Source organism: Trachemys scripta, chromosome 5 (genome assembly GCF_013100865.1).
Source record: "Trachemys scripta elegans isolate TJP31775 chromosome 5, CAS_Tse_1.0, whole genome shotgun sequence".
In the NCBI taxonomy this organism is placed as follows: domain Eukaryota; kingdom Metazoa; phylum Chordata; order Testudines; family Emydidae; genus Trachemys; species Trachemys scripta.
This window is the reverse complement of record NC_048302.1, coordinates 107,895,886-107,919,403: the sequence shown is the minus strand read 5'-3', so window position 1 is coordinate 107,919,403 and position 23,518 is coordinate 107,895,886. Positions and strand designations below refer to the sequence as shown.

Sequence of the window (23,518 nt, the reverse complement as noted above, 5' to 3'; positions counted from 1 at the left end):
TAGTCACAGGAGAATAAAGAGTCTGTATCAGGTATATAATATATACATTGAAAGGTCATTTTTAAATAAGTAGTTATGCAATAGAATTTACCTGTTCAGGAGGTGTTTTGGTTTTTATGGGACAGTTCATTCATTTCCATTAACAATTTTTATTGAATACTATCATAAAAACAAAAGAAATAGATCAGTGATACTTAGAAATATTTAAACCCACAAAAGAAAAAAAAATGGTTGAAAATCTTGATTGATACTGTATCTTCAGTGCATTTCATTTTGCCCAGATATTTTTGTGCAACAAGCTGTTTTTGGAACATATGAATGTTAACCAAGCTAAGAAATTATGAAAGCAAGAGTTAAAGCTGTAAATCTGAATTTTCTCTTCCATGCTATACAAGTTAGTTCAACATGCAGGTATTATTCATTTAATCTAATTAATGTGCAGGTGTTATTCAGATGAATTAATGTAACTCAAAGTAACTGATTTTGTAGCCATGTTTATTCTAAGAGCTCTGTGTGTTATTTTGTAGGGAAGGGAGAAATAGGATTGTTCACTGTTGGAATGATCTAGACTTCTTCTATTTGACTATTCTGCAGTTTTAGAAGAAGCAATTTGTTTTCTGTTCCAGGTCATCAGTCTTTTATGGCTCCCTCCTGCAGCGTCTTGCATTGTCCTACTGCATGTACCTGTAGTAACAACATTGTTGACTGTCGTGGGAAAGGCCTTACTGAGATCCCAACCAATCTTCCAGAAACTATTACTGAAATGTAGGTTATCTTGCTTTTTTGCCATTAACTTGTAGAAATGTAGTGTTCCCTCTATCTACTTATATTTATTTGCTCTGGTAAGTAATATACTGTATAGGAAGAGTGTTTTGGAATATACCAGAAATAAAAATATTTGGTGTGTAGGAAACCATTTGTTATAGTCTTGTATTTTCGGTTATAGGTTCATTACAGGGACACTAGTCACAGAACTGTTTTTAAGACTGCAAACAGAATGGACTTAAAATGGGGCATAGATGATGTTATTTCTACAACTAAGTAGCCTTTCAACACAGATAACACACCACAACCTTACCTTTGCCCCCTTGGGTGCCTTCCTTCAGTCATCCCTTTTAACAAACCACCTATTCCCAGTGCAATAAATCACTACACCAAATATCCACAACTAGTTGGGCTGGGAGTAAGTAGCTGGTAAAGGAGTATCCTCAAAAGGGCGAATTTAGAAGGCAGATTTAAAGTTGAGGAATGTGGTCTGTGTTGTAGTTGTAGAAGCGATAAAAGATGTGTCTGCGCGGGAGGAGTAGATAATATGTACTGTTAAGGTGGCTTATCTTTTCATATGTTATAAAGGATGAGTATTTTTGGAATATACAACTACTTTTAATATCAGCATTTGGTTTGTATGACTACATGCTGTATAAATTACAAAACTTAATTCAGTTGGCTGACACAGAGCCAAGTGACTTAAAATAGTTTTGTTGTATTGCTCTACTGGCAAGTCAGTTGTTTTTGCCAAAAACTAACAACAGGTTATCCAATAACTAAAACGGAGCCACTAGTCTCTATGATTTAAAATAGAAAAGCCACAGCAGAGGGTTACTCTCCTGGTGCAGTACTTTTCCAGTAAGACCCTGTATAGGAAGTGAGATATTAAAATGTATTCTACACTGCATAGAAGAATGTACTTCTGATGTTTTCCACACATATCAGTAGAAGGAATATTATTTTTTAATTCTCCTTCAAGTTCATGTGCATGTGCACATGTGCATTCCACTCTTGGTATCTGTGTGCCCAGTGCGTGGCCATCAGTATAAGTGGAATGGAGATGTGCAACACAACTTGAAGAACAGCAGTTACTGAACAGGTTAGTATCTTTTTTTTATAAAAAGAGGAAAACTCATATGAAAAGAATATGAATTATTATAAACATATGCTTGTTAATAATACAAGTTATTTTCTTTCAGAAGTATTAAAAAGAGAAGTTGAAAGATATACAAGATAAAGGAACCATCTTCAAATTTTCTGGGGTGTTCACAAATAAAAATAGTTGTGAACACTCTCAGAAACAGGACACCCACAGATTTGCTTAACTATGTTCTGAGTAAAAAATAACTTTTAAAAAAAGTGTTTAAAGCAGATAGGTGGAGCAGAAACTATTGAGGCAATTTACATTGACCTTTATCCAACATGCAATGCCACTGCAGTAAAAGTAACTGAATTTGCAACATTCCATGCAAGAAAAATATTTTTCAGTATATTAAAAATTATTTATACGGAAATATTTAGTTTCTAGAAAAATCATTGTATTGTGGGATTGAGTAGGACCTCACAGGAAGGAACAATCAGTTGCACACATACAAAATGGGAAATGACTGCCTAGGCAGGAGTACTGCGGAAAGGAATCTAGGGGTCATAGTGGACCACAAGCTAAATATGAGTCAACAGTATAACGCTGTTGCAAAAAAAGTGAACATCATTCTGGGATGTATGAGCAGGAGTGTTGTAAGCAAGACCCGAGAAATAATTCTTCCGCTCTACTCTGCGCTGATTAGGCCTCAACTGGAGTATTGTGTCCAGTTCTGGGCACCACATTTCAGGAAGGATGTAGAGAAATTGGAGAGAGTCCAGAGAAGAGCAACAAAAATGATTAAAGGTCTAGAAAACATGACTTATGAGGGAAGATTGAAAAAATTAGGTTTATTTAGTCTGGAAAAGAGAAGACAGAGGGGACATAACAGTTTTCAAGTACGTAAAGTGTTGTTTCATGGAGTTGGAAGAAAAACTGTTTTTCTTAACCTTTTGAGGATAGAACCTGAAGCAATGGGCTTAAATTGCAACAAGGGCCATTTAGGTTGGACATTAGGAAAAACTTCCTAACTGTCAGGGTAGTTAAGCACTGGAATAAATTGCCAAGGGAGGTTGTGGGATCTCCATCATTGGAGATTTTTAAGAGCAGGTTAGACAAACACCTGTCAGGGATGGTCTAGATAATACTTAGTCCTGCCATGAGTGCCGGGGTCTGGACTAAATGACCTCTCGAGGTCCTTTCCAGTTCTGTGATTCTGTGAGCAATGTCACTCTTCTAATAGCACTGAGTATTGTATCCCACTGTCAACATTCTCCATTTTGAACGTCATCTCTGGACAGCCTACGTTTATACCCAGGAAAACTCATTATCTTCAGTAGGTTTTCAAAGGTGTGATTAAAGGAAGAATTTTCTCTAGTCTATATTATATATGTAAGTATATATCATATAGCTATCATGTTGCTGCTGGTTTTAAAAGCATAGTAGCTGCATAATGGCGCAGTACAGGCAGTTGAAGAAATAACAGCATTCCTATCTCAGGGTGTGCATAATCTTGGATCTGTTCAAATGCAATACAAGAACACATAAAACATTTTAAAGCAGAAGTTTGAGCTGTTTTAACTAGAATAGAAATACATCAGTTTAATTTAATGTCATGAGAAAGGTGCTTTGGTTAGTGGTTGAATGTTACGCTAAGAATCAGGATTTTGAGAAGTGTTTTTGAAGTGGAGATAGAGCACACTTAGCACCCAGTATTTGGGAAAGGACTCCAAAGTGCAGAAGGCAGCACCACAGAAAGCATGACGACAAAGGGGGTAGCAAAGTGAGAGGAGTGCAGTTTGGGGAACAAGATGATATAGGGGCAAAGAAGTAACTGGAGGAGGAGATGCAAAGGGCTCTGTAAGTAAAGAATTAACTCAATGGAAGAACCAGAGTGCACAGTGGAGGACTTCATGAGGACATAGTCCTAGTGACATGACAAGAATAGGATCTTTACTGCTTTGTTTTGTATAGATTGAAGAAGGGAAGAGGTGAGAGAGTGGAGGTCAGACAGGAAGAGATTGCCATAGTTTAAGTGAGATATGATCAGATTTCTGTGGGCATGTCTACACTGCATAGTAAGCTCAGTGGACCCGAGCTTGTGGACTTGGAGTTTCCAAACCCGTGCTTAAACATACACACTGTATTGTAAACCTGGGTTTACAGTTCCTGGACCAGAGTCTCACAGCCATGCTAATGTGTCCACACCGCACTACGCAACCCTTCTGACTCAGGTCTGAGGCTTAACCTTCGTCCACACTGCAAAATGGTAGGGCTTGGACCCAAGTCACAGTGGGATTTGGGCTCTGACCAACCCTCCTCTCGCAAGGTTCTGAGTGCTTGTTGTCCTGAGTTAGACTGATTTGTGTGTGGACAGAAGGGAGGCTTGGGCTCCAACTGGTTCCAGTTTTAAATATGTTCCTTTTTAAATTAAATTAATTGTTTGCTTGTTCTTGTATTGTGAGAGAATATAGATAGAAATTCTCAATTTACTTTAGCGTTTATCATTTTGTTTATCGCTGTGGTACATCTCTTATTCTGCTCTTTTGTAAACTGAACATTCAAAGTCTTTTCAGTCTCTCCTGATGTGGGAGTCTTTCTAAGCCTTAGTCATTTGTATCACTAATCTCTGAACTCCCTCCATTTCTGCTATATCTTGTTTGAGATGGGGTGACTGAAACGGAGTGCTGTTTCCCAGATGACAGTGAGCCATCAATTTATATAATGGGATTATAGTTTTCGATCATTTTCCTTATACATCTTAATATTTCATTTGGTTCTGTGAGCACCATTGCACATTTAGTAGAAATTTTCACTGAATTGTCCACAAGGATGCCTACGTCTTTTCCTTAGTTGTTACACTTCTGGGTTCCAAATTAATTGTATACGAGTACATTATATTGTTCCATCCAAATATATATTACCTTGCATTTGTAAGCATTCAATTTAATAGCCATTGTGCTACCTATTCACCTAGCTTATTTCCCTCTCAGGATTCTTACAGTCTTTTTTCTGGTCTTGTCTAATTTTAACGTAAAATTTTTTGTTATCTCTACATTTTGCCCTTATTCATCCTTTTCCAGATCATTATGTTTGTTACCCCTGTATTTTGGTTGCCTTATCATGGAACGTATTAACGATTCTTGCTGCCTATAAAGATCTAACGCCTCTATTATTTGTAGTAGGACCTTGAGATTCATCAGGGAGTAGGCCTGCAGGCTAGAGAAGTGTCATTTCTTTATCCAATTTGGTTTAACTAAATTCTAAATTATTAAAAAAATCACCTTTTACTTTCTTTCACTTGTGTTCCACAGGAATATTGTGGCAGTGTGCCAAAATAATAATTGAACATGAACATTATAAAGAGATTCCCAGGCAGTGCACCGGGAATGCCTAGGAACTGCTGGAGCAGCTGGGAAGGGGAGGAGTCGGCATGGTGATCTTACCATTACTACACACCTCCCCAGCACATGTCCTCATCATCCCATTCACCCACCCACTGCAAGCACCAAATCTGGCAGGAGTTCCCCCAACTCTCAGGGAGGAGGGAGGGGGAAGAGAAGGGGGCTGGTTCTACCCATAAGTCTCCTAGATCTAGCTTGTGCGCCCAGCAGCCCGGCCCATCCTCCATTCTGTGGGCAACACAGGGCAGGAGGAGGAAGAGAGAGAGACCTGGGCTGGGCTCCATTCCTACCCCACGCCCCCAGCTAACCTGTGGACCCAACACACAGTTTTTTGGTATATATATAATTGATAATATATTTAACCATGATTCTAGTACGTAGTCTTGTAACATCCCAGTGTTAACCTTTTCCCACAATGAAAAGCGATCCTTTATTCAGGGGTGAAAGTGGGCTGATACGGTACTGGCCCATACGCAGCCCATGTTAAAGAGCTGCTGTGGCAGCGCTTTAATGTCGCTGCCCCTTTTGCCTCCCTCCTCCCCAGGCCACCAACGGGGGGGCAAAAAGGGCAGCTGCCCCGGGGCCAGCGATTTTAAAGGGCCTGGGGCTCATGGCTGCCGCTACCATGGCAGTGGCCGGAGCCCCGGACCTTTTTAAATCATTGCCAGAGCCCCAGGCAGTGGAGGCCAGGCAGCACGGATGGGCGGCTGGGGGAGGCTGACCCCCAGCTCCTCCCCTTCCGCCTGAGGCCCCACTCCTTCTGCCCAAGGCCCTGGCCCTTCCGGGGGCCAGAGCCAGCCCCCATACCGGTAAGAATTTAATATTACTTTCACCCCTGCCTTTATTCCTATATTTTCTTAGCCAGTTTCAGATCCATGCCATGACTTTACTCTTTGCCCAGTGACTGCTTAGTTATAAGAGGCTTGTAAGGCTCTTGTAAGGGACCTGGGCTTTTGGAAAATCCAAATAAAGTACAGCAAATGGTCTCTCTTCACCATTATTTTATTGTCTCACTCAAAGAAATCCATTAGATTAGATTATTTACTTTCACAGAAGCTTTGCTGTTGTTTTTGTCTGTATTTCATCATGTTCCTCCAGGTGTTTTTATAATTCTCTTTTTAATTATTGTTTCAATCAATATCATCCTTACACACTTTTTTGAACGGAGGGAGTTTGTAGGCCAGTACGTCCATGTTTATCAGGGCACATTTGGCAGCATAGATAGATAGATAGATAGAAAGTTCAGGATACAATAGTCCTGGGTGTTGGGAAGGCTTGTTTGTGAAGAACTCATATGACATTTGTGTATTTAGTGTAATCTCCACACGCAGTTTGGTGGCCTGCATTAATATCACTGACATTATTTTATTTAATATTTAACATTCATAGAGTATAGATGCAGTGAACAATTTAAGTAAATTCTAGATCTGGATGAAATTTGTCAAATAACATAAAGATAAGTAGCTTTAAAGAAATTATTCAAATAAGAGCATCCCTGATGTTTTTGACTTAAATTATAAACTGAGATTTAATAACAGTAAAGATTTTATTTTTCTTATACATAATATACATGGGAGGCAGTGTTGCCTAGTGGATAAGGCACTGGGTTGGGACCCAGCAGAGCTGTATTCTATCCCCAGCTCTGCTACTGGCCTGCTGTTTGGGCAAGTCCCTTTTCCTCTCTAAACCTCAATTTCCTCATCTGCAAAATGGGGATAGTGCTATCGACCTTTTTTAAAGTATTTGGAGATCTATGATGAAAAGCACTATATAAAAGCTAGGTATTGTTGTTGTTGTTGTTGTTATTTTATTATGTTTGTATCTACCTGGTTTTATATAATCACATGACATAGTTTTAACATATTACCTTGTAAATTCCACACTGACACTTTTATATTTATTTCCAAGGGCATGCTAAATTAATCTGTTATTTAAATACTGTGCTAAAAAGCAGAAATAAGCAAACTAATGGATGTACTTTAGTCTGAGTGACCTTGGCTGTACCTTTTTGTGTGACATAGGAATTGTTACAAAGGTCAGTGTTCTGCACCCAGCAAATTTATCTCATCCTAAATCAGGGGTAGGACTATGTATTATGTACCAAATAACTCTGGGGTTGCTGCACTGTTGCTTTCCAGATAGCCCTGATACTTTTGGGTGAAAATGGTAGATGAATCTGACTATAAATCTTTGGTCGCTTTCTGGCATCATAGAGCACAGGCCAACATTAAGTATTTAATGCCCCAGTAATCTAATTCCTAATTTTTATTATGTCTGTATATATATTTATTTAATTTATTTCTCTGTATCAGTAACATCATTCCTGTTCATATCCAAATAAACTTGCACCACTAGAATATTATATAGAGTGGTAAGTTCTTAAGCTTTTCTTTTCAGGTCCATTTCACTTAATGTGATTTTAGTTATGCTCTGAAAATGGTCATTTTAAATAACAAAATAATCTACTCTATACAAAACCATTCCTCTGAATACTCTCCCCAAGCTTATTCCCGGACTTCTGCATTCATATAAATTTCCAGAGAAAGCATGTTTACAATAAACAACATGCAAAATATTCATAGATATGGTGCTCTTGTTAGTTTCTTTCATCATTTAACCCTTCACTCATTAATTCAAGAAAGTCACTTACCCTAAAGAGTTTGATTTAACACAGTTTAAATTTATTTGAGTTCACAGCTCTTTCAGTCTCCTCAAAACTTACTGGGATTTTTTTTTTTTCCTGCGAAGGTTCTCTCTATTGAACTCTATCAGCTATAAGGGCTGTTTCATTTGCCAACTTCTTCCTTTCCTTTCCCGGCTTACGGATCATTCATAATGCTCAAAAAGCCCATTTAATAATCATTTTTAAAGAGTGAATCTCTTTCAAAGGTTATCATATCCAGTAAGTCTCTTCACAAGCATCCATTTCCACATTTCATTTTCCAGTAATTTGGATCTCCCTCCCTTTAGTTGCATTTCAGAGCTCATATTCCACACTGGAAGCCTTAGAATGCCCTCTAGAAGTGATTTGGGGTTTCTTGGTGTGTGATACACTCTGGCACATGACAAAATAGGGAATTCCTAGAAAATCCAGCAGTGAGGCTATTAGACCTACTAATCACTGGATCTTCAAAAGTAAGTAATGGGATGTTCAAAGTAATAGGCCAGGAAGCTGTTTATGGTATGGGCTGATTTATGAAAAGTCTGGCTCTTATTTTGTTTGAACTAGTTGATACTCATAATCAGATAACTCTTCCTAAAATCCCTTTCCTCAGCATAGCGGTATGAATGGAAGAGAAAATAAAGAAGTCTGCAGTAGAATGGATTTTGTTATACTTTAGACTGATAAGATGACCTGCTGTGATAAACATAGCCAAGTGTAAAGAAGCATTTAAGCAATCAAAGATGGGAATTAATTGCTTTCCCCCCACCTTTGGTTGGAAAGATGGGGTCAAAAGCAGTATTTTTATTGTTGTTAGCAGCTGCTGTTGAAAAGGCAGGGAAAATTCCAAAGTACATAATATATGTAGTGAGGAAATTTCAGGAGTCCAACTTCATTCTTCTGTGTAATGAAAAATCACTGAATTCTTGAATACTGTGGTCTTCAAAATAAAGTTTGCTCATTCTAGGGTAGAGCATCTTTTTCAGTGTGAGTGCCAAACATCATATTTGTTTAGCTGTCACATGCTAACTTTCTGATGTTTCATTTGTCAGTTCACATATTTTTATACCTTCCTATTTGGCTTCTCTTCCCGAAGTATTCCCAGTCTACTGTCTTTATTCCTAGTCTCATATTCTCATCCTCTCTTTGATGGCACTTCTATTCTTCTTCCATGAGTCTGTCATTCCCTGTGTGCTACACAAGGTGCTTGTTTACTTCTGTATAAGTAGGGGAATATCAAGCAGGATCAGAAATGGTATTACCCACGTAGAAAGTATGTTTATAAAATTTGTGGATGACACCAAGCAGGGAGGGGTTGCAAGCACTTTGTAAGATAGGATTAGAATTGAAAATGACCTTGACAAATTGGAGAATTGGTCTGAAAACAACATGAAATTAAGTAAAGGCAAGTGCAAAGTACCACACTTAGGAAGGAAAAATCAAATGCACAGCTACAAAATGGGGGATACAAAAGATGGTAGTACTGTTGAAAAGGATCTGTGGGTTATAGTGAATAACAAATAGAATATGAGTCAACAATGTGATGCAGTTGCAAAAGAGGCCAATATCATTCTGGGGTGTATTAACAAGAGTGTCATATGGAAGACATAGGAGCACTGTTGAGGCCTCAGCTGGAATACTGTGTCCAATTCTGAGCACCACAGTTTAGGAAAGATATGGACAAATATACTGTTCAGAGAAGAGCAACATAAATGATAAAAGAACAGGAGTACTTGTGGCACCTTAGAGACTAACAAATTTATTTGAGCATAAGCTTTCATGGCTACAGCCCACTTCTTCGGATGCATAGAATGGAACACACAGAAAGAAGATATTTATACATACAGAGAACATGAAAAGGTGGAAGTAGTCATACCAACTGTAACAGGCCAATCAATTGAGATGAGCTATCACACTGGTCTACAATTTTTGAGAAGTCATCTGCTTCAGAGATAAAATGTACTATTTATTATGTATTTGGGTGTGCTGAATTCAGACATGACAATTAAAACAACTGATTGGCTACTGTTTCTAAAATATTTAAGTTTTTACATTTTATGTCTATGTATATTGTGTAGATAGTAGAGTTTTAATCATAAATTGTAAATCTAGGTCTTTTCATGTGTTTATGGTTGCTTTACATGATAATATTTCACCTGTCCTGTTTATGTAACACTTTAAAAATCAGCAAAAGGGTTCTATAAATAAAATGTATTATGAAACAAAAGGCAAAAAACGATTATGTACATAGTTTAGTCCTATTCAGTGTCTACTCGGCGCTTCTTGGCTTGTCTCTTGTATTCATTAAATGGAGCATCTCTTGTCACTGTCCAGCAATAGTCTGCAAGCATTGATGGGCTCCATTTGCCCTGATAGCATTTCTCCATTGTTGCAATCTCCTGGTGAAATTGCTCGCCATGCTCGTCGCTCACTGCTCCGCAGTTCGGTGGAAAAAAATCTAGATGAGAGTGCAAAAAATGTATCTTTAGTGACATGTTGCAACCAAGGCTTTTGTATGCCTTGAGGAGGTTTTCCACCAACAACCTGTAGTTGTCTGCCTTGTTGTTTCCGAGAAAATTTATTGCCCCTAACTGGAAGACTTTCCATGCCGTCTTTTCCTTGCCACACAGTGGTTGGTCAAATGCATCATCTCGAAGAAGTTCACGAATCTGAGGACCAACAAAGACACCTTCCTTTATCTTAGCTTCACTTAAACTTGGAAATTTTCCACGGAGGTACTTGAAAGCTGCTTGTGTTTTGTCAATGGCCTTGACAAAGTTCTTCATCAGACCCAGCTTGATGTGTAAGGGTGGTAACAAAACCTTCCTTGATTCAACAAGTGGTGGATGCTGAACACTTTTCCTCCCAGGCGCCAATGACTGTCAGAGTGGCCAATCTTTCTTGATGAAGTGGGAATCTCTTTCACGACTATCCCATTCGCAGAGAAAACAGCAGTACTTTGTGTATCCAGTCTGCAGACCAAGCAAGAGAGCAACAACCTTCAAATCGCCACAAAGCTGCCACTGATGTTGGTCATAGTTTATGCACCTCAAAAGTTGTTTCATGTTGTCATAGGTTTCCTTCATATGGACTGCATGACCAACTGGAATTGATGGCAAAACATTGCCATTATGTAGGAAAACAGCTTTAAGACTCGTCTTCGATGAATCAATGAACAGTCTCCACTCATTTGGATTGTGAACGATGTTGAGGGCTGCCATCACACCAACGATGTTGTTGCAGGTTACAAGATCACCTTCCATGAAGAAGAATGGGACAAGATCCTTTTGACGGTCACGGAACATGGAAACCCTAACATCACCTGCCAGGAGATTCCACTGCTGTAGTCTGGAGCCCAACAGCTCTGCCTTACTCTTGGGTAGTTCCAAATCCCTGACAAGGTCATTCAGTTCACCTTGTGTTATGAGGTGTGGTTCAGAGGAGGATGATGGGAGAAAATGTGGGTCCTGTGACATTGATGATTCAGGACCAGAAGTTTCATCCTCTTCCCCTTCCTCATCTGACTCAAGTGAGAATGCTTCTGGTGCATCAGGAACCGGCAGTCCTTCTCCGTGGGGTACTGGGCGTATAGCTGATGGAATGTTTGGATAATGCACAGTCCACTTTTTCTTCTTTGACACACCTTTCCCAACTGGAGGCACCATGCAGAAGTAACAATGGCTGGTATGATCTGTTGGCTCTCTCCAAATCATTGGCACTGCAAAAGGCATAGATTTCCTTTTCCTGTTCAACCACTGGCGAAGATTTGTTGCACAAGTGTTGCAGCACATGTGTGGGGCCCACCTCTTGTCCTGATCTCCAATTTTGCAGCCAAAAGAAAGGTGATAGGCTTTCTTAACCATAGTGGTTATACTGCGCTTTTGTGATGCAAAAGTCACTTCACCACAAACATAGCAGAAGTTATCTGCACTGTTCACACAAATATGAGGCATCTCTGCTCACTTTGGCTAAACAGAAATGTGTCCCTTTGCAAAATCAAACACTGACAAATAAGAGAGCACAACACTGTGTGATTTCTAGAGCTGATATAGGGCAGTTTGTACAGTAGAGTGATGTAAGCTTTGTTATGATTGCATCATCCATGACTTCTAGGAATAACATGATGCAATTCATATCATGTATGACGCAATGCCAGCTTCAGATTGCATCATTCATTGTTTTGCCTAAAAAGCAAGTACTGTCCAAACCCAGTCATAGATTTATTCATAGATCCAGTCAAAGATGTATTTTGGTCATTTCTGGTTTAAATTGAGATCCCTTCCCTTTATAACTCACTTATCCTCCATCATTCCCAAGTCAAGGATCGTATATACTGACCCAATAGCATATCTTGAAAATTAGAGCCAATCAACAATTTTAAGCATCATTTTCGTTCTCAGTGACCCAGAATTAGTAAAGTTTGACTACATTTATTTCAGAAAAAGAACAGGAGTACTTGTGGCACCTTAGAGACTAACAAATTTATTAGAGCATAAGCTTTCGTGGACTACAGCCCACTTCTTCGGATGCATATAGAGTGGAATAAATATTGAGGAGATATATATACACACATACAGAGAGCATAAACAGGTGGGAGTTGTCTTACCAACTCTGAGAGGCCAATTAAGTAAGAGGAAAAAAAAAACTTTTGAAGTGATAATCAAGATAGCCCAGTACAGACAGTTTGATAAGAAGTGTGAGAATACTTACAAGGGAAGATAGATTCAATGTTTGTAATAAAAAGAACAGCCATTCCCAGTCCTTATTCAACCCTGAGTTGATTGTGTCTAGTTTGCATATCAATTCCAGCTCAGCAGTCTCTCCTTGGAGTCTGTTTTTGAACTTTACTCTCACAGATCTTGGGAGACAGACCTGTCCTCGCTTACAGACAACCCCCCAACCTAAAGCGAATACTCACCAGCAACCACACATCACTGAACAAAACCACTGACCCAGGAACCTATCCTTGTAACAAAGCCCGATGCCAACTCTGTCCACATTCAAGTGACATCATCATAGGGCCTAATCACATCAGCCATACCATCAGGGGCTCGTTCACCTGCACATCTACCAATGTGATATATGCCATCATGTGCCAGCAATGCCCCTCTGCCATGTACATTGGCCAAACCGGACAGTCTCTACGCAAAAGAATTAATGGACACAAATCTGACATCAGGAACCATAATACTCAAAAACCAGTGGGAGAACACTTTAACCTGTCTGGTCATTCAATAACAGACCTGCGGGTGGCTATATTATAATAGAAAAACTTCAAAAACAGACTCCAAGGAGAGACTGCTGAGCTGGAATTGATATGCAAACTAGACACAATCAACACAGGATTGAATAAGGACTGGGAATGGCTGAGCCATTACAAACATTGAATCTATCTCCCCTTGTAAGTATTCTCACACTTCTTATCAAACTGTCTGTACTGGGCTAGCTTGATTATCACTTCAAAAGTTTTTTTTTTCTCTTACTTAATTGGCCTCTCAGAGTTGGTAAGACAACTCCCACCTGTTTATGCTCTCTGTATGTGTGTATATATATCTCCTCAATATTTATTCCACTCTATATGCATCCGAAGAAGTGGGCTGTAGTCCACGAAAGCTTATGCTCTAATAAATTTGTTAGTCTCTAAGGTGCCACAAGTACTCCTGTTCTTTTTGCAGATACAGACTAACATGGCTGCTACTCTGACACCATTTATTTCAGAAGCATTTTGGCTGTAGAGCGGTGTCATCAGCAGGAGAAAAAAAAACCCTTTGAAGTGATAATCGAGATGGCCCATAGAAGGTGTGAGGATACTTAACATGGGGAAGTAGATTCAGTTAGTGTAATGACCCAACCATTCCCTGTCTCTATTTAGACCTATGTTAATTGTATCTAATTTGCATATTAATTCAAGTTCTGCACGATCCATTGTCTACAGCCAAGCTCTAAGATACAACTGCATTTGCTCCAATCCCTCAGACAGAGACAAACACCTACAAGATCTCTATCAAGCATTCTTAAAACTATAATACCCACCTGCTGAAGTGAAAAAACAGATTGACAGAGCCAGAAGAGTACCCAGAAGTCCCCTACTACAGGACATGCCCAACAAAGAAAATAACAGAACGCCACTAGCTGTCACCTTCAGCCCCCAACTAAAACCTCTTCAGCGCATCATCAAAGATGTACAACCTATCCTGAAAGATGATCCCTCACTCTCACAGATCTTGGGAGATAGACCAGTCCTCTCTTACAGACAGCCCCCCAACCTGAAGCAAATACTCACCAGCAACCACACACCATACAACATAAACACTAACCCAGGAACCTATCCTTGTAACAAAGCCCGATGCCAACTCTGTCCACATATCTATTCAAATGACACCATCATAGGACCTAACCACATCAGCCACACCATCAGGGGCTCGTTCACCTGCACATCTACCAACGAGATATATGCCATCAAGTGCCAGCAATGCCCATTTGCCATATACATTGGCCAAACCGGACAGTCTCTAAGCAAAAGAATAAATGGACACAAATCTGACATCAGGAATCATAACATTCAAAAACCAGTGGGAGAACACTTCAACCTCTCTAACCACACAGTGACAGACTTGAAGGTGGCAATTTTGCAACAAAAAAACTTCAAAAACAGACTCCAAAGAGGGATTGCTGAACTTGAATTAATATGCAAATTAGATACAATTAACTTAGGTCTTATGCTCAAATAAATTTGTTAGTCTCCAAGGTGCCACAAGTACTCCTGTTCTTTTTGCGGATACAGACTAATACGGCTGCTACTCTGAAACCTGTCAAAAATGATAAAAGGTTTAGAAAGCCTGACCTTTTAGAAAAGGCCAAAAAACCTGTACATGTTTCATCTTGGGAAAAGAAGTCAAGGGGAAGGGGTGGGGACACACTGAATAACAGTCTTCATATATGTTAAGGGCTGTTATAAGGAGAACAATGATCAGTTGGTCTCCATGTCCACTGTAGGTTGTGTGACCCATGTGCCTAATAGGGAGATATCTCTTTAAGAGACCCATTGGGGGAGTAGGAGTGAGCTGTGTCTGGGTCATTGTTGCTAGGCAGATTAAGCACTCCATATCCAGAAGCATCTGGAATTGGGTGTGGTAGTTTTGGGTCTGCTCCAATAGGTTCCCTGTTGCTGGGGTCAGACTCTATGAGGGCAAGCAGTCAGGGCAGCTGCTTTGCAAAAGGCCGTGTGTCCTGTGTGAGTTTGGAGAAGCTGAGACCAGAAGCAGAAAGCAGGCTGTTTCCTAACTGTGAAGCATTTTGCAGCAGGATTTTCTTTGAATCTATACACTTATCTGAGTGGTTGGTTAATCAGTTAGCTGACTGGCTAGTAGTGATTTCAGCAGAGGAAGACTCTTCATGGATTCCAACTGAAGATTCCTACAAGCAGGGGCGGCTCTATGTTTTTTGCCGCCCCAAGCATGGCAGTCAGACGGCTTTCGGCAGTGCGCCTCCGGGCGGTCCGCTGGTCACGCGGATTCAACAGCATGCCTGCGGGAGGTCCACCTGTCCTGCACCTTCGGCGCACCCGCCGCCGAATTGCCGCCAAATCCGCGGGACTGGCGAACCTCCCACAGGCATGGCGCTGAAAGCCACCTGCCTGCCGCCCTCATGGCAACCGGCAGGCCGCCCCCCTGCAGCTTGCCGCTCCAGGCACGCGCTTGCCTGGAGCCGCCCCTGCCTACAAGCACGTGGAGGGAAGATGCTGTTTTAGACTCAGTAGACTGTTTAGATTTGGCGATCAAAGACTTGAGACTGAGACTTAGGTTACCTAAACCTAAGCTTTTGGGAACTCTCAGTTCTTCTCATTGTGTTTCTGTGGGGACTGAACTGTTCAGATTTTAATTTGTTTTCTTTATTTATGTTTATGAATAACTGTGAAGATAATGTCTGTGGGTTATAAAATTGCCATGTTATGCTGTAAAAATTAGATTATTTTTTTTCTTTATCATAAGATTTTATAAAGTTATTTAATTAAATTCATTTCTTTAGTTCCTTTTGGGACTTGAATGTGGGGAGGCTGATCCTGTGCAATCCTTGCTGAAAATCCTTAGAGACTGAACTCTGGGTCTCCAGCTACTTTTCGGGGGGGGGTATTATTAGGCACTGGAGAAGGGCAATGAAGTGAACTCTAGCCCACCCAACGGTTACAAATTGGCGCCAAACAGACAGGGACTTGAGGATTGCGCAGAGCTCACCTCTGAATTCTTTTGAGGAATATTGCAGTTATAAAATAATTCGATGTTATTGAATATTACTGAATATGTGCACTGTATTAATATTATTAAGATAATGGAAACTTGCATACAGTTAGGGTTAGATCCCTGTAGGACCATTTTGGTCAGTGATGGGTCCCCTGTTGATAGTACAGCAGATATTAAGAAGGCTATTAGAATCTTTGGTCATGTGACTAATATGAGGAGGGTGAAGGGAGAACAAAAGAATGTGATTCCCTGTGAATTTGTTTCTGTTTCTGTGATACACATAGGAAGGAAATGTGTGTTGCAGAAGCTAGGGTAGAAATGGGATCTGATTCCTATTCATTTTGAGGTTTTGCCATTTATAACCACTTGTTCTGTGCCCAGAGTACTTCAGTGCAGGTATCAGGGATATTCTGTGTATTCTGACAGAGGGTTCAAGACTGAGGCATGGGCTGTGGTTACACCTGTGGGTGAAAGACAGACTAGGTGATTAACAGATGCTACACTAGTTATAGACCTGTTGTCAGATGCTACCGGTGTGGTGCTCTGCTTTCTCCTATGTTGATATCACTCGGCTGCGTGCGTGCGTCTGTTCCCTCTGTGTGCTGCCCCAGTTTTGCGCAAATAGCTGACACAGCAGACCCAAAGAGACCCCCCAATAACCACAGAGTCTAGTAAGATGCAAAGTCACGTCGACTAGGTTTATTGTGACCTTGGACACAATTGCAGATTGCATCTGAAGAAGTGAGGTTCTGACCCACGAAAGCTTATGCTCCCAGTACTTCTGTTAGTCTCAAAGGTGCCACAGGACCCTCTGTTGCTTTTTACAGATTCAAACTAACACGGCTACCCCTCTGATAATTGCAGATTACTTAGTCTACCGGGCATACTACTAATAGATGCCTCTTGGCAAGGACCCGGCTCAGTGGCGGGACTTTCCTCTGCCCCCGTGGCCGGACAAAGACATCCACTCAGGGGTGCATTCTTATACACAGATACAAACAAGTTACACATCACTCCTGACGTATTGAGGTGCAACCCCTCTACGCAGCAAGGTACAACCCCTCTACGTAGTAAGGTGCCGCCTCTCACCTTGTACAGATTGGTTCGATCAAAACAACTCTATCCATCATTTTACCCTTTTGCCCCTGTCATTGGGATGGGTCGGCCTGTTCCATGTTATCTGTGGAATGTTCCAGTACAGTGTGTTTTGGTACCATGTTTGTACTTTAACTTTGCTAGGGAAATATATATTTATGCAACATCAGCCCATTCCTTGCCAGCTTCTGTGAGCAGGCCCTGCCTCTGGCTCACAGCTTAACTTTGCTTTATGTTAGCAAAGTCTTGACCATTACTTTAGTTCAGGCCTTAGGCCTCATACTAGGCCGCTGATACCAAGGTTTATATCTCAGGTCCTCCTCTTACTACAAGACCGAGGTCCAGTAGAAGCCTCTACTCCTGCTGTGAGTCTCCCTTCTGATATGCAACATCTTTTGTTAGAGTGGGTGGTGAAATCTGCCAGTGAAACTGTGACTGATGTGAAATTTAAACTGAAATGTTTTTCGGGTAATTCACCCAGACCCAATGGAGAAGTAGATTATCCTATTTGGCAAGCACAAGCCAAAGAGATGATGGAAGACAGTGAGATTTCTGACAAAGTCAAAAGAAGAAAGGTTATTGAAAGTTTATTACCCCAACATTGAAGGTGGTCTGAGGAACTGGTAGCAAGGCATCCACTGTAGAATGCTTTGATATTTTAGAGAAGGCAAATGGAAGTGTCATAAACGCATCTGAGCTTAAGGCACAATTTTCTGAGAAACACCACCTCACTATACTTTGAACCTGAGGCTAGAGGGAGGTCCTCTGAGCTCTTTAAATTTGATTACCCTGTAAAGTTATTTTCCATACTGATTTTACAGAGATGATTTTTACCTTTTTCTTTAATTAAAAGCCTTCTTTTTAAGAACCTGATTGATTTTTCCTTGTTTTTAGATCCAAGGGGGTTGGGTCTGTATTCACCAGAGAATTGGTGAAGGTCTCTCAAGGCTACCCAGGGAAGGGAATTAGCTTTGGGATGGTGGCAGCAGAGCAGACCTAAGCTGGTAGTTAAGCTTAGAAGTTTTCATGCAGGCCCCCTTATTTGTACCCTAAAGTTCAAAGTGGGGATACAGCCTTGACAGAGGGTATGTCTATACAGCAAAGAAAAATCCACAGCTGGCCCGTGCCAGCTGACTCAGGTTCGCGGGGCTTGGGCTGCAGGGCTGTTTCATTGCTTGGGCTGGGCTGGAACTTAGCTTGAATATGGAGATTGACCCTGTGCAATCCATGCTGAAAATCCTTAGAGACTGAACCCTGGGTCTTCATCTACTTTTCTATGGGAGTTGGGGTTTTTTTTTAGGCACTGGAGAAGGGCAATGAAGTGAACTCTAGCCTACCCAAAGGTTACAAATTGCATGAATAGCAAAAGCTTTATAAGCGTCCTTACTCAGTTTCAGCAATCCTTTTCCTCTCAGCAGCACTGAGAGGGGATTCTTCAAAGTCAAGTGCCAGTATGACACCATCTCTCTCTTTAGTTGCAGCTGCTGAAACCTGGGTTGGCACTGGTTTTATCCACTCAGCTCTTTGCCCCTTTGCAATGACAGAGTGAGATTTCAATATGACATCCTTCCTTGTTAAGTTTTTGACATGTACTCCTATTCTCATACTGGCGCCAGTGACTTTAACAAATTGAGGAAAAACCACTAGCCCACTGGGTCCAATTGTGACACCTGGATCTTCCAGCATTACAGCAGTCTTCAATTCATTCACAGCAAACTTCAGAATTCCTGGCACTGTTTTGGATGTGCCAGGTGGAATTGTCACTGATTTTCTTTCTGTCAAGACCACTTTAGCCCCTTCATCAGCTTCTTGCTGTAACCTCTGACTGAGTAAAAAGCCCCTGCTTAACAGGAAAGCTGCTGAAGAACATTTGCCGCCTGGACCCTCTGAAAAAAGAAGAGGGACCATCTTTACTATATTTCCTTTTTAGAGCCCAGGTCGCTCAACCTGGGTCCCTTGGACAACACAGGGGCCAGAAGCCCAGGCCCCTTTTGAAGAGACTGTTTACTTTTGTGCCTTATTTCTAGTCTGAATTTGTCTAAGTTCATTTTCCAGACACTGGATCTTGTTACACTGTTGGTAGATCAAAGAGTCGCCTTATTATATTTCTGTTCCTCATGTAGGTTGTTATAGACGGCGATCAAGTTACCCCTTAACCTTCCCTTTAAGAAGGTAAACAGATTGAGCTTCTTGAGTCTTTCACTCTAAGGCAGGTTTTCTAATCCTTTAATCATTCTCATGGCTCTTCTTCGAAGCTTTTCCAATTTATCAACATCATTCTTGAACTGTGGACACCAGACTGGACACAGCATTCCAATAGCAGTATATTTACATATGTATGATGGAAAGGGAGATGATAAACTGCATAGCCATGTGACAAATTTCATTTCTCCTATCCCTTTGACCACCTTGCATGATCTCTGCCAGGATGTGGTCTAGCACTCCTTTACCAAGTTATGCATTTAAACCACAAACTGAATTCATAAAAAGCAGTGAACTGAAAGCATCTCAGCAATAATGCTGCAGTAAAGATCAGAATATGAGATGACCCTCCCCATAATGAAAAGACAGAACAAATTCAGGACTAGGGCTTGCTTTTGAGTAGAGAAAATTGTTTAGTAGCTTTATAAGGAGAGCTCATCACTTTCTGTGATACAAGTCTCTCTAACAGCATTTTATCATTTATAATCAATCCCCTGAAGTATTTGATGGAACGAAGAGAGTGGATGTTAACAGTTCGGCAAGCTGTAGGACCAAGTTAACAATCACACCTTATATTCAAATATTTAGCAAGCTGTCAACAGATTTCTTAAACACACAGAACTGGAATTGTCTGGAATTGTAAAGTGCAAGTAATACAGTACTTCTACCTTTTGTTGCGGTGGACGTGGATGATATCACAGATTCCAGTGAAATTCTTTGCTGCTAAAGTTGAAACAAGCTGTAGACACAAGCACTTGGAGGTACAGTTGTTGGGGGGGCGGGGAGGAAAGTACTCTGAGCTTGAAGGCTCCCTAAAGCAAAGAGAGAATCATAGAATATTAGGGTTGGAAGAGACCTCCGGAGGTCATCTAGTTCAATCCCCTGCTCAAAGCAGGACCAACACCAACTAAATCATCCCAGCCAAGCCAGTATTACTGCTTCCTCTTTCTCAAAAGACTGGCAGATGTTATGTATGATGCGAGATGTGTTGGCTATGTACAGCAATTCTTTAGATCCAGGAGCTGCAGTGAATCCCATCACTGAAATCTATTTTCTGTTCCCTGACAGCTGTTTTTGCCATTTATTTTAAAAGCAGATGCGGGAAAATGCAAAGAAGAGCTGTCAGTTTTATTACCATGTATAATCAGCATCTGTGCAATACATTAGACTCATCAAGCAACTTAGAAGAAATTGTGTGTTGTAAAAATTCTTCTGGGGTTTCTTCTCTTGCTTCTTGCCACCTCTTGTACATGAGGAAGTGCTGAAATTAAACAGTTTAGATCAATTAAATGCTGAAGCCACTAACCCTGACCAGATTTGCTCAATGAAGACATGACTAGCTGAATTTTGAAAACAATTATGTGAATAATTTATTTCTGGATATGATATTTAAAGCTATAACTATTTGTTTTCGTAAGCACTATAACATATTTTATCATTAGTAAATCAATTTTTAGATCTGTTGCTGGTTGCGTGATAGTGATCTCCTCTTAAGTATATAGGTATGGCATATGTCTGTACATTATAAATTGTCTGCCCTTCCCCTGATTCTAGTGAACAGGCTTAGTGTATTGAAACAGGTTTATGTAACCCATCTGCACAACTTAGAATGAAAATGTTTATTCAGAAAAATGCCTTTTTTGTAGCGGAGGATCTAAATACATTCTGTATTTTAGATTTAAATGGAAACAAAGGTTAACCTGAAAATAAGCTTGAAAGAGTAGTTTTAAATGTACTTGTTATCTGTCTCTTCAAGTTGGCAAGCACTAATGAGCATCTCTGGGTTATTCACTTATCCTGTGTGCTGTAAGTTTAGAGGACATAAGAAACTTCCACTGAAATGTGTTAAGTAATTTGTATATCACAATGGTACAGCTCTCTGGGGTGCAAGAGAGAAGGAGCCATCTACTCATCTGGAGCATAATTTGATTTGATTAGGTTGGAAATTGCAGCTGCAGAGAGTACTCTAGAATAAAAGTGGGTACTGAAGTTAGTTTGTACATGCAGTGGTGGGCAGAGGAAGGATTTGGAGGAGTGGGTAGAACTTTCCACAGTATATTTCCTGGATAGAAGTAAATAGGGAATAGTCTTTGAAAAGGTGTTTCAAGCAGATTAGCAACTTGATAATCAAAAGCAGGGTTTCATTGTAGAGAAACCCCAACCCAAAAAAAGAGAGATAATGCCATGAACATTAACTATTGTTTTTGTGGTGGTAAGGGCTTTATAAGGAGATCTTCTTATATGATAAGCAGTCTTTCTGAGAGAGTCCAATCATTGATGAAGCATTTACTTAACTGTAGTCCATTATCTTATCTTATTTAATATGCTGCTAGCATTGGTTCTGGCTTTTGAAGGAGAGACCATAGCCACTGTTTTGTGATACATATGTAATCACTTCTCATAAAATGAAAAAAAGTATTTTGAGGTTTAGGTAAGAAGAGATATTTTGAGAAAGACATTTGATATAACATCTATAGAGAACATTACAGATTCCCGCAAGATTTCACACTCCTTTAGGCTGAGCCATGTGGTTTATAAACATTATGTAGTTGTTTTTTTAGCCCTCACTAACTAAGCATAGTTGTATTCAGGAATTCAAAATATTTCATTTAATATGAGGCAGAAATATAAAGAAGTGTTTTTAATTACTGTGGGTTTTATCAGAAGGATGCAAATTTCCTTGAGATATTACTCTATTTGTGCTTTGTGACCCTGGAATGTGTCTAATTAGATTTTTCACAGAATGATGGATGCAAATTTGCACTGTGTAAAATTCAGATGATTCTAGGCAGATAAAGGAGGAGATTAGAGGATAACAAAGCTTGAAAACATGAATTTGATTTGCTTTCTTTATGGACAACATGGGGGTATAAAAGATTTTTCTTCTGTGTTTATATAATCTGATTTAACATTTTTTCTCTCTTGTACTAACCTTTTTTTCTGAAATGTGATGTGTTTTTAGAGTGTACACATTAGTTGAAGGTAATAAAAGGCATATTTAGATGATCCTACTATAACAAATCCTTTATCCTTGTAAGTTTATCCCAGCACTACATACTGAGTCTGTAAATCAGACCATACGTCAGACTGTGCATCACACTGTAAATTTTCTACTAAAAGGAAGCATTTGGTAAAACTGACATGGAGCTTATTTTATTAAATACACTGGTAACTTGGTAGTTCATTAGTTAGCTGTAGAACTTTTTCTATTTTTAGAGCAGTATATTTTGTGGACAAAATTGTATAGTGGTAAATTTAATATGTCATTCTTACTTGCCATAACAAACTACAAAAACATTAAACTACACAAAGTTAAATTAATAAGCAAGGCAGAAATCAAATAGCAATGCAGAAAAATTCAGTTAGGCTAAGTATCTGATGCACACCTTATTGGGCCTAGATGTTTTATCAGATCTGCTTAAACAGGATAATTAATTTTTTGAAAATAGTTGTAATATATACATCTCACCCAAATAAACGCTGAAATGTCAGAATATCACAGTTAAGTGCCTGACTTATGATACAGTGTTTAATAATAATAATTAAGGATTACATATTGTCTGTTAGTATCATATAGTCTTTCTCTACAAACTTATATGGAGCGTCTTCTAATGTTTTTCTATTCTTGTATAATTACACTATTCTCATAAGTTACAATTTGTCACAAAACAATGTATTATCCAACTGTGGTGAGGGTGGGGGTTATATGTTTGTTTGTAGGGAACAGATGGGTAGGTTTAAAGAGATTATTAATTCCCTATGAAAATATGTCAACATTTCATATATTCTCAAATAGCATGAACAACCACATAAATAGCATACCAACTTGGACCAGAATTATTATAACACATTGTAGCACTAATGTATTGTACTTTGAAATCAAGAGGTCTGAATATATTATATGCTGAGGCTGAAGGATTTTACTGTTACCTGAAAAGATTTATATATATATAATCCTCTGATTAGTAAGAAAAATTGTTTTACCTGTTTCTGCTTTTTTGATAAGCTGATTCATCTTTGTGGAACCTTAATTGCTTTATAATGTATTATCCAGACATCTGACCAC

At 39.7% G+C, this 23,518-nt stretch overlaps 1 protein-coding gene across 7 annotated transcripts in view; it reads left to right on the top strand.

The window, feature by feature from the left end:
* The window catches only part of SLIT2 (slit guidance ligand 2), a 419,653-nt gene that overhangs the window by 276,937 nt on the left and 119,198 nt on the right, over nucleotides 1–23,518 (top strand). For all 7 annotated transcript variants that reach the window (XM_034771222.1, XM_034771220.1, XM_034771221.1 and 4 more), the window contains exon 9: nucleotides 627–765. In XM_034771222.1, coding sequence (XP_034627113.1) covers nucleotides 627–765 — 139 coding nt within the window. The remainder of the gene's footprint in view (nucleotides 1–626; nucleotides 766–23,518) is intronic.